Source organism: Giraffa tippelskirchi, chromosome 1, assembly GCF_054371585.1.
Source record: "Giraffa tippelskirchi isolate mGirTip1 chromosome 1, T2T-mGirTip1v1.2.pri, whole genome shotgun sequence".
Classification (NCBI taxonomy): Eukaryota; Metazoa; Chordata; class Mammalia; order Artiodactyla; family Giraffidae; genus Giraffa; species Giraffa tippelskirchi.
This window is the reverse complement of record NC_137275.1, coordinates 128,688,945-128,701,495: the sequence shown is the minus strand read 5'-3', so window position 1 is coordinate 128,701,495 and position 12,551 is coordinate 128,688,945. Positions and strand designations below refer to the sequence as shown.

Genomic DNA, 12,551 nt, shown 5'->3' with positions numbered 1-12,551 from the left:
CATTTTTAGTTGGTTTTGTGTATGATTCCTATAAAGATCCAAAATCTTTTCTTCTGTATAGCTATCTCATTGTTGTGGCACCATCTCTTGAAAAGCCTACCCTTTCTTCAGTGAATTGTTTTGCCCTCCTTTGTCCATATATAAGTGAATATATTTCTAGACTTTCTTCTCTATTGTGTTGATCTGTTTGATGCCATTGCTGCCACAATGTTAAAGTATCTTTAAATTATACAGTGTTAGATATCCAATTTTGTTCTTACTCATACTTGTTTTGGTTATTTGAAGTCATTTACATTTCCATATATATGCAGATGACACCACCCTTATGGCAGAAAGCGAAGAAGAACTAAAGAGCCTCTTGATGAAAGTGAAAGAGGAGAGTGAAAAAGTTGGCTTAAAGCTCAACATTCAGAAAACTTAAGATTATGGCATCTGGTCCCATCACTTCATGGAAATAGATGGGGAAACAGTGCAAACAGTGTCAGACTTTATTTTTTTGGGCTCCAAAATCACTGCTGATGGTAATTGCAGCCATGAAATTAAAAGATGCTTACTCCTTGGAAGGAAGGAAGGTTATGACCAACCTAGATAGTATATTGAAAAGCAGAGACATTACTCTGCAAACAAAGGTCCGTCTAGTCAAGGCGATGGTTTTTCCAGTGGTCACGTATGGATGTGAAAGTTGGATGGTGAAGAAAGCTGAGTGCTGAAGAATTGATGCTTTTGAACTGTGGTGTTGGAGAAGACTCTTGAGAGTCCCTTGGACTGCAAGGAGATCCAGCCAGTCCATCCTAAAGGAGATCAGTCCTGGGTGTTCATTGGAAAGACTGATGTTGAAGCTGAAACTCCAATACTTTGGCTACCTCATGCGAAGAGTTGACTTATTGGAAAATACCCTGATGCTGGGAAGGATTGGGGGCAGAAGGGGATGGCAGAGGATGAGATGGCTGGATGGCATCACCGACTCAATGGACATGGGTTTGGGTAGACTCTGGGAGTTGGTGATGGACCAGGGAGGCCTGGTGTGCTGTGATTCATGGGGTTGCAAAGAGTAGGACATGACTGAGCAACTGAACTGAACTGAACATTTTCATGTGAATTTTAAAAAATTTACTTACTTATTTATTTTTGGGTATGCTCTGCAGCTGGTAGGATCTTAGTTCCCTGACTGGGGATTCAACCTGCACTTGCTGCAGTGAAAGCACAACATCCTAACCACTGGGCCACCAGAGAATTCCTCCACGTGAATTTTATTTATTTTTTGTATTTATTTTTTTGTTTATTGGAATATAATTGCTTTACACTGTTGTGTTAGTTTCTGCTGTACAGCGTGAATCAGCCATGTGTATACCTATACCCCCTCACTGTTGAGCCCCCCCTCCCACCCCACCCCTCTGGGGTCATCACAGAGCACCACTGAGCTGTGCTCCCTGTGCTATAGAGCAGCTTCCTGCTGGCTAGTTTTACACACGATAGCATATATATGTCGGTGCTACTGTCTCAATTTGTCCCCCCTTTTACCCCCTCCCGGCTGTGTCCACAAGTCCATTCTCTATGTCTGCACCTCTGTTCCTGCCCTGCAAATAGTTCAGCAATACCATTTTTCTAGATTCCATATGTATGCATTAATATACATTGTTTGTTTTTCTGTTTCTGACCCATTTCACTCTGTATGACAGGCTCTAGGTTCATCCACCTTAATAGAACTGACTCAATTTCATTCCTTCTTATGGCTGAGTAATACTCCCTTGTTTATTTGTACCACATTATCTTTATACATTTATCTCTTGATGGCCGTCTTGGTTGCTTCCATGTACTGGCTGTTGTAAATAGTGCTGCATCTGCATGAACCTTGGGATACTTACATTTTTGGGGGTTAAGTTTTTCTCAGGGAATATGCCTAATAGTGGGATTCTTGGGTCATATGGTAGATGTGTATTCAGTTTCTTAAGGAGCCTCCATACTGTTCTCTACAGAGGCTATGCCAATTTACATTCCCACCAACACTGTAAGGGGGTTCCTTTTCTCCACACCTTCTCCAGCACTATTGTTTGTAGATTTTTTTGAAGATGGCCATTTTGGCTGATGTGAGGTGTGATACCTTACTGTAGTTTTGATTTCTGTTTCTCTAATAATTAGTGATGTTGAGCATCTTTTCTTGTGTTTGTTAGCTATCAGTATATTCTCTTTGGAGAGATGTCTATTTAGGTCTTCTGCCCATCTTGATTGGATTATTTTATATATACATATATATATGTGTGTGTATATATATATATATATATATATATATAGCTCCATTAGCCATTTGTATATAAGGGGATTAATCCTTTGTCATTGCTTTGTTTGCAAAAACTTTCTCGCATTTTGAGGGTTGTCTTTTCTTCTTGTTTATGGTTTCTTTTGTTGTGCCAAAGGTTTTAAGTTTAATTAGGTCTCAATTATTTATTTTTTGTTTTTATTTTCATTATTCTAGAAGGTGGATCAAAAAAGATCATACTGTGATTTATGTCAAACAGTGATGTTTTTCCTCTTTTCATCTAAGAGTTTTGTAGTATCTTATCTTACATTCAGGTCTTTAATCCATTTTAAGTTTATTTTTGTGTTTTGGTGTTAGGAAGTGTTCTAATTTCATTCCCGCTGTCCAGATTTCCCAGCACCGCTTATTGAAGAGGCTATTTTTTCTCCATTGTATATTCTTGCCTCCTTTGTTATAGATCAGGTGACCATAGGTGCATAGGTTTATCTCTGGGCTTTCTATCTTGTTCCGTTGGTCTATATTTCTGTTTTTGTGCCAGAACCATACTGTTGATTACTGTAGCTTTGTAATGTAGTTTGAAATTGTGAAGCCTGATTCCTCAAACTGTTTTTCTCAACTTTGCTTTGGCTATTCAGGGCCTTTTATGTTTCCTTACAAGTTGTAAATTTTTTTGTTCTAATGAAGACTGCCATTAATTTTGATAGAAATTGCATTGACTCTGTAGATGGCTTTGGGTAGTATCAGTTTAGTTCAGTTGCTTAGTCGAGTCCGACTCTTAGCAACCCCATGGACTGCAGCACGCCAGGCTTCCTTGTCCATCACCAACTCCCAGAGCTTGCTCAAACTCATGTCCTTTGAGTCAGTGATGCCATCCAACCATCTCATCCTCTGTCATCCCCTTATCCTCCTGCCTTCAATCTTTCCCAGCATCAGGGTCTTTTATAAATGAGTCAGTTCGTCGCATCAGGTGGCCAAAGAATTGGAGCTTCAGCATCAGTCAGTCCTTCCAATGAATATTCAGGACTGATTTCCTTCAGGATTGACTGGTTTGATCTCCTTGCAGTCCAAGGGACTCTCAAGAGTCTTCAACACTGCAGTTCAGAAGCATCAATTCTTCGGCATTAGTCATGGTATATTTTTTCACCTGTCTGTCTCCTCTTTCATTTCTTTCATCAGTGTTGTATAGTTTTCTGAGTACAGGTCTTTTCTTTCCTTAGGTAGATTTATTCGTGGGTATTTTATTCCTTTGTTGTGATGGTAAATGGGATTGTTTCCTTAATCTCACTTTCCGTGCCTTCATTATTTATTTTTGACTGTACTGGGTCTTTGTTGCTGTGTGTGGGCTCTCTCTAATTGCAGTGCATGGGCTTCTCATTGCGGTGGCCTCTCTTGTTTTAGAGCTTAAGCTATAGACTCATGGGGTTCCGTTGTTGTACTGCATGGACTCAAGTGTTGTGGCTTGCAGTCTCAAGAGTGCTGGCTTGGTAGTTGTGGTGCACAGGCTTAGTCACTCCATGATACATGGGATCTTCCTGGACCAGGGATTGAACCTGTGGCACCTGCATTGCAGGTGGATTCTTAACCAGTGGACCACCAGGGAAGCCCTGTGCATTTTGTATCTTGAAACTATCAAACTCATTGATGAGGTCCAGTAGTTTTCTGGTGGAATATTTAGGATTTTCTGTGTATAGTAACATGTCATTTGCAAACAGTGACAGTTTTACTTCTTCTTTTCCAATTTGTATTTCTTTTATTTCTTTTTCTTCTCTGATTGCTGGAGCCAGGACTTCCAAAACTGTCTTGAATAAGGGTGGTGAGAGTGGACATTGTCATCTTGTTCCTGATCTTAGGGAAAATGCTTTCATTTCTGTTCTTCACCATTGAGAAGGATGTTTGCTGTGGGTTTGTCATATATGGTCTTTATTATGTTGAGGTAGGTTCCCTCTGTGCCCATCTTCTGGAGTTTTTATCATAAATGGGTGTTAAATTTTGTCAAAAAACCTTTTTTGGATCTATTGACCATATGATTTTTATTCTTTCATTTGTTAACATGGTATGTCAAATTGATTGATGTGTGAATTTTGAAGAATGTGTGCATTCTTGGGATAAAGTTCACTTGAACGTGGTGTATGATCCTTTTAATGTGTTGTTGGATAGTTTGTTGTTGTTGTTCTGTCCTTAAGTCATGTTCATCTCTTTGGGACCCCATGCACCGCAGCACGCCAGGCTCCCCTGTCCTTCAGTATCTCCCAGAGTTTGCTCAAATTCATGTCCATTGAGTTGATGATGCTATCTAACCATCTCATCCTTTATTACCCTCTTCTTCTTTTGCCTTCATTCTTTCCCAGCATCAGAGACTTTTCCGATGAGTTGGCTGTTCACATCAGGTGGCCAGAGTATTAGTGCTTCAGCTTCAGCATCAGGCCTTCCAATGAATATTCAGGACTGATTTCCTTTAGGATTGACTGGATTCTTGCTCACCAAAGGATTCTCAAGAGTCTTCTCCAGCACCACAGTTTGAAAGCATCAGTTCTTTAGTACTCAGCCTTCTTTATGGTCTAGCTATCACATCTGTATGTGACTATTAGAAAAACCATAGCTTTGAGTATATGTTCCTTTGTCAGCAAAGTGATGTTTCTGCTTTTTAATATGTTGACTAGGTTTGTCATAGCTTTCCTTCCAAGAAGCAAGCATCTTTTAACTTCGTGGCTGCAGTTACTGTTCACTTAAGTAGTTGTGGCACACTGGCCTAGCTGTTCCATGGCATGTGAGGATCTTCCTGGACCAGGATTGAACCCATAGCCCCTGCACTGGCAGGCAGATTCTTAACCACCAGATTACTAGGAAAGTCCCAGCCAGTTGTGATTTGGATCCAGATTGTGGTGAATCTGTTGATAAATGAACTTGGTGACAACTAACATCTGACATCTTAATATTGAGTATTCTGACTTATGATGAAAGTGAAAGAGGAGAGTGAAAAAGTTGGCTTAAAGCTCAACATTCAGAAAACTAAGATCATGGCATCCTGTCCCATCACTTCATGGCAGATAGATGGGGAAACAGTGGGAACAGTGGCTGACTTTATTTTTCTGGGCTCCAAAATCACTGCAGATGGTGATTGCAGCAGTGAAATTAAAAGATACTTACTCCTTGGAAGGAAAGTTGTGACCAACCTAGACAGCATATTAAAAAGCAGAGACATTACTTTGCCAACAAAGGTCCATCTAGTCAAGGCTATGGTTTTTCCAGTGGTCATATATGGATGTGAGAGTTGGACTATAAAGAAAGCTGAGCACTGAAGAATCGATGCTTTTGAACTGTGGTGCTGGAGAAGACTCTTGAGAGTCCCTTGGACTGCAAGGAGATCAGTCCTGGGTGTTCATTGGAAGGACTGATGTTGGACGTGAAACGCCAATACTTCAGCCACCTGATGCGAAGAGCTGACTCATTGGAAAAGACCCTGATGCTGGGAAAGATTGAGGGCAGGAGGAGAAGGGGATGACAGAGGATGAGATGGCTGGATGGCATCACCGACTCAATGGACATGGGTTTGGGTAGACTCAGGGAGTTGGGATTGGACAGGGATGCCTGGCGTGCTGTGGTTCATGGGGTCGCAAAGAGTCGGACACGACTGAGCAACTGAACTGAACTGACTTATGAACAAATCTGTTGCTCCATTTATCTTATTTAGGTCTCAAATATTTTTCAGCAGTATATTATATTTTTCACTCTAGGTCTTTGACATTGTTCGTTAGACTTTCTCCTGTGTATTTCATATTTTGATGCTATTTCAAGTGGTATTTTTAAAATTTCAACTACCTATTACTTATTTGTGTTAATCGAGTTTTTAACCTTCTGTATTTTATGATACATTGTCATCTTAGGGCTTGCCACTCTCAAGGTTAGCTAATTTCTTTTGTTATTGTTGTTTTGTTGTTGTTTAGTTGTGTCCCACTGTTGCAACGCCACGAACTGTAGCCCACCAGGCTCCTCTGCCCATGGAATTCTCCAGGCAAGAATACTGGAGTGGGTTGCCATTTCCTTCTCCAAGGGATCTTCCTGACCCAGAGGTTGATCTTGAGTCTCCTTCTTGGCAGGTCGATTCTTTACTACTGAGCCACTTGGGAAGCCAGCTTATTTCTAGAGAGAGCAAGTAATTTGCTTACTAGCCTGCCGTTGATATGCAAGCTATTGATTTTTGTATATTTTTGTATCCTTCAGCTTAACTAAATTCATTTACTCGGATAGCTTTTTTTTAAATAATTTTCTTCAGAAAATTAGGCAGTTGTTATCTGCAACTAAAAACGGTGTTATTTCTTCCATTTCAACCTAGATGCCACTTCTCGTGTTTTCTTGCCTTGTAGCACTGGGTGTAACTGGTAGTACAGTGTTTTTATTTTTAAAAAATCTTAAAAAAAATTTTTTTTGGCTGTCCTGGGTCTTTGTTGCTGCGCCTGGGCTTTCTCTAGTTGCAGCTAGAGGGGCCTACTCTTCAGTGCAGTGCACAGGCTTCTCATTGTGGTGGCTTCTCTTTTTGCAGAACACAAGGCTCCAGGGCGCTCGGGCTTCAGTAGCTGCAGCACTTGGGCTCAGCAGTCGTGGTGCATGGGCTTAGTTGTTCCACAGCATGTGAGATCTTCCCAGACCAGGGATCGAACTAGTGTCCCCTGCATTGCAAGGAAGATTCTTAACCACTGGACCACCATGGAAGCCCCTGGTTCCACAGTGTTGAATAGAAGTGGTGAGAGTGAAATCTTAGTATTATTCCTGGTGTTGGTGAAAAAGCATTCAGCCTTTTACCATTAAGTATACTCTTAGTGGTAGAGTTGCTTTTGGTAAATGCTGTTTTTTAGGTTGAAGAAGTTCACTTCTGTTCTTAGTTGGCTGAGAGTTGGGTTGTTTTGTTTCATTTTAAAATCTTAAATGGCTGTTGGATTTTGTCATGTATTTCCTATATCTGTTGAGATGAGCATATGGTTTTTCTTTTTCAGTTTAATACAGTAACTTACTTTGTTAAAACTACCATGCATTTCTGGAATACACCTCAGTTACTCATGATTATCCTTTTATGTATTGTTGGAACTTGCTAATGTTTTGTTTAGAAATTTTATATCTAGTTTATGAGGGCTGTTGGTCTGTAGTTGTCTTGTCGTGTCTTTGGTTTTTGTATTAGGAAAATGCCAGACTTCAGGTGTGAATTGAGAAGTAAATGTCTCTTCTTCAGTTTTCTGGAAGAATTTTTTTTGACTTGATAGTATTTTTTCCTTAAATATTTTATGGAATTGATCAGTGAAGCCACCCAGGACTGGAATTTTCTTTGTGGGAAACATTTTAATGAAGATTTCAGTTTATTTATCAGATAAAGAATTAACCAGGTTATTTGTTCTTGAATGATCTTTAGTAGTTTGTGTCTTCTTTGGAATTTGCCCATATCATTTACATTGTTGAATTTATTGGCATAAAATTGTTCCTAATATTCCCTTAGTATTTTTAGGTGTCTGTGGAGTCTATGTGATTGTAACCTCTCTCATTTCTGGCATTGTTAGATTGTGACTTTCTTTTTTCCTGATCAGTCTGCCTAGAAGATTATCACTCTTAAATGATCTTTTGAAGCAGTCATTTTTACTTTGTTCTTCCCTACAATCTTCTCTTGTCTCTTTCATTAATTTTTTCCTCTCTTACTTTTGTTATTTAATATTTTCTGCTTTAGATTCAACTTGCTGGTATATTTCTAGTATAGTGGAATCTGAGGTCACTAATTTGAGACCCAAATTTTCTTCATTAATTTTCCTTCTTTCCTAATATAGATGGTCTTCTCAGACTATCAGCCCCACCCAGTTCTTCTCTCCCTTCACTATAACTTGGAAAATCTTAAAACAGTGCATTGGGGCAATCATAAGACTCATCTTGTTTCTCATCTCCCAGAGATCTTTGTTCAATGTCTTAAAAATTGTTGTTTGATGTTCAGCGTCTTGAAAACAGTTCTTCCTTATATTTTGCCTCCTTATTTTGGTGGTTTCAGGTAGTAGGGTAAATATGGTACCTGAAATTCAAACTTTGCCAGAAGTGGAAGTGACAAGAATATGAATTTTCAAAATATACTTTATAAGAGGCATTTCACTGTGTTGATCAGTTGTGGATATCTGATGGGATTTTCTTTGCTAGGATTTGACCCATGTTGATAACTTTCGCTTATCCAAACTCACAGGGCAGTGATATTGGGCATGGGGGTATTTACAGAATTCAGGAAGAGTAGCTGTAGGAGTTTTCTTCCTAAACTAAGCACAGTATAAATAAAATTACCATTTCTGGATCAGTATAAGAAGTCATAGTTTAGGGAATATTCGCAAGTATTAATGTGAAAGAATTGAGGCAATTGGTGGCCAAGCAAAAGAAAAATCAGAACTATCAACAAGTATAGACAAAAGAAAACAACAGGAAAAGGAAGACAAAAATCCCAACTAAGGTAAAATAAATTGATTCAAAACTTACTGATAACAAAATTTATGATTAGATATGGCATTTACTCTGATGTTTTCCTTGACTTAGAAGAGTTAATAGGTTTTAAAGACTGGGAAAAAAAGGTACTTTTTTTTCAAATCAACTCTTGCAAATTTGGAAGTAAAATCTGAAATGAACAGTTTTCCTGTGCTTCAGAAATATCTCTATACAAACACTTAGTACATCAACTACAGATTTATTTTTCTTATTCTTTGAAGTAAGACTCCTAATTATCTCCACTAAATGAATTGGCCTAGTGTGAATGACTTTGTATATTAAAAAATTTTTAATATATGAATTTTAAGTAATTCATGGCTCAAATTTTAATGGTGGAGACATGATTCTTCCTTCATTAAACTAAAAAGGGAGAAGGAAGTTGCATACAGGCACACAGCAGAGGTGTTGCACATTTGGTAGTCTGGAGACCACCTCAATAAATCACGTGAATTTTTTGGTTTCCCAATGCATATAAAAGTTGTGATACACTATACCGTAGTCTGTTAACTGTGCAATAGCATTATATCTGAAAAAAATATATATTTTAATTTAAAAATACCTTATTGCTAAACAAAATGCCAGTCATCATCTGAGCCTTCAGCAAGTTGTAATTTTTTTGCCAGTGGAGGGTCTTGCCTCAATGCTGATGAACCCTGACTGATCAGAGTGGTGGGTGCTGAAGGCAGAGGTGGCTCTGACAAATTCTTAAAATAAGACAAGAGTGAAGTTTGCCACATTAATTGACTCTTTCCTTTCATGAGCAGTCTCTCTGAAGCGTGCAATGCTGTTTGATGGCATTTTTTCCCCACAGTAGAACTTTTCTCAAAATTACAATCAGTCTTCTCAAATCTTCTTGCTGCTTTATCAGCTAAGCTTATGTAATATTCAGATTTCCTTGTCATTTCAACAGTCTTTACCAGGGGTAGACCCCATTTCAAGAAAACACTTTGTTCAACTCCTTATCCATTAAAGTTTTATCATAAGACTGCTGCTAAGTCGCTTCAGTCGTGTCCGACCCTGTGCGACCCCATAGACGGAAGCCCACCAGGCTCCCCCATCCCTGGGATTCTCCAGGCAAGAATACTGGAGTGGGTTGCCATTTCCTTCTCCAGTGCATGCAAGTGAAAAGTGAAAGTGAAGTCGCTCAGTCGCGTCCGACTCCTAGCTACCCTCTGGACTGCAGCCTACCAGGCTCCTCCGTCCATGGGATTTTCCAGGCAAGAGTACTGGAGTGGGGTGCCATTGCCTTCTCTGTATCATGAGACTACAGCAGTTCATTCACATCTTTGCATGCTACTTCTAATTCTATTTCTCTTGCTGTTTCCACCACATCTGCAGTGACTTCCTCCACTGAAGTCTTAAACCCCTCAACATCATCCATCAGGGTTAGAATCAACTTCTTCCTGTTAATGTTAATATTTTGACCTCTTCCCATGAAGCACGAATATTCTTAATGGCATCTAGAATGGTGAATCCTTTCCAGAGGTTTTCAATTTACTTTGCCCAGTTCCATTAGAAGAATCACTATGTATGGCAGCTATAGTCTAATGAAATGTTATTTCTTAAGTAATAAGATTTGAAAATCAAGTCAGATCCACAGGCTCCAGAATGGGCATTGTGTTAACCAGCATGAAAACAACGTATATATCATTGTATGTCTCCATCAGATAGTAGGTGACCAGGTGCCTTGTCAGTGAGTAGTAGTGTTTTGAAAAGAATCTTTCTTTCTGAACAGTGGATCTCAACAGTGAGCTTAACGTATTCAGTAAACCCTGTTGTAAACAGATACGCTGTCATCCAGGCTTTGTCATTCCATTTATAGAGCACAGGCAGAGTAGATTTAACATAATTTTTCAGGGCCCTAGGACTTTGGAAATGGTAAATGAGCATTGGCATCAGCTTTAATTCACCACCCACATTATCTCCTCAGAAGAGAGTGTATCTGCCCTTAAGATCTTTGAAGCCAGGCATTGACTTCTTTCTAGCTGTGAAAGTCCTAGATGCCATCTTCTTCCAATATAAGGCTGTTTTTTAAAAAAGTTTTATTTATTTTTGGTTGTGCTGGGTATTCCTTGTTGGGCTGTGCTTTTCTCTAGTTGCGGCGAGCAGGGGCTACTCTTCATTGCGGTGCATGGGCTTCTCATTGCGGTGGCTTCTCTTGCTGTGGAGCACAGGCTCTAGGGGGCATGAGCTTCAGTAGTTGCGGCATGTGAGCTCAGTAGTTGTGGCTCCTGGGCTCTAGAGCACAGGGTCAGTAGTTGTGGTGCATAGGCTTAGTTGCTTCACAGCATGTGGGATCTTCCTAGACCAGGTATCAAACCCATGTCTCCTGCATTGGCAGGTGGATTCTTTACCACTGAGCCACTAGGAAAGCCCTAGGCTGTTATGTCTACATTGAAAATCTGTTAGTTTAATGCAGACACCTTCATGAATTACCTTAACTATCTGGATAACTTGCTACTGCTTCTACATCAGCACTTGCTGCTTTCCTTTTATGTGATGGAGACAGCTTCTTTCCTTAAATCTCACGAACAAACCTCTGCTTGCTTCAGACTTTTCTTTCATAGGTTTCTTTCCAGTCTCCATCTTTAGAGAGTTAGAGTTAGGGCCTTGCTCTGGATTAGGTTTTGACTTAAGGTAATGTTATGGCTGACTGATCTTAAAATTTTCTTTCAGCACTTAGGCTTTTTTTTGTTTTCTTATCCTTATTTTCACTGGAGTAGCAGTTTTAATTTCCTTCAAGGACTTTCCTTTGCATTCACAACTTGCTAACTATTTGGCATAAGAGGCCTAACTTTTGGCCTATTTCAACTGACATGGCTTCCTTACTAAGCTTAATCTTTTTTAAAGTGAGATGTGTGACTTTTCCTTTCATTTGAGCTCTTAGAGGGCATTATAGAGTTATTAATTGGCTTAATTTCGATATTGCTGTGTCTAAGGAAATAGGGAGGCCTGAGGAGAGGGAGAGAGATGGGGAAACGGCCAGTTGGTGGAGCAGTCAGAAGACACTTACTTATCAGTTAAGTTTGCTGTCATATACGGGCATGGTTACTGGTGCCCCCAAACAGTTACAGTAGTAATACCAGAGATCACTGATCATAAAGCACCATGACAAGTATAACAAAATAGCAGCAACAACAGGAAGGCTTGGAATATTGTAACAATTACCAAAATGTGATGCAGAGAGACAGTGAGCAAATGCTGTTAGAAAAATGGTGCCAATAGACTTGCTGGACACAGAGTTGCAACAAACATTCAATCTTTAAAAAACACAGTATCTGGGAAGCTCAATAAAGTGAGTACAATAAAACGAGGTCTGCCTGTATAGCTGGTGATTATGACTAACCACCTGTTTTTGAAGAAATAGTCATATACTTGGAGTTGGGAGTATATCAGTCCCTAAGCATAATTTATGATTTTTTTATAGATTTGTGGGACCCCTGGGTACCATCATCATAAAATGTAAGGATTTTCGAATTATTCAGTTGGATATTCCTGGAATGGAAGAATGTTTGAATATAGCCAGTTCCATTGAGGTAAGTGTTTTGGAAAAAAAATGTGGTAAAAGAAGGAACTTTATTTTCTGATTCACTGTAACTCTTATGTTTCTTTTATAGATAAATATCATTTGAGCCATGTTCTGTGACTCAAATCTGGAAGACTGAATGCAAAGTCTTACCCTGAATCATTGTTACAGGAATGTAAAAAGATTTTATTGACTTATAGAAGTTTTTAATGTTACTTATTCTTTTGGGTTCATCTATGTTGTAGCATGTGACAGGATTTCCTTCCGTTT

General features: G+C 39.3%; 1 protein-coding gene across 3 annotated transcripts in view; it reads left to right on the top strand.

The window, feature by feature from the left end:
- The window catches only part of MTMR9 (myotubularin related protein 9), a 73,731-nt gene that overhangs the window by 27,875 nt on the left and 33,305 nt on the right, over positions 1-12,551 (top strand). For all 3 annotated transcript variants that reach the window (XM_081495610.1, XM_081495599.1, XM_081495603.1), the window contains exon 4: positions 12,183-12,291. In XM_081495610.1, coding sequence (XP_081351736.1) covers positions 12,183-12,291 — 109 coding nt within the window. The remainder of the gene's footprint in view (positions 1-12,182; positions 12,292-12,551) is intronic.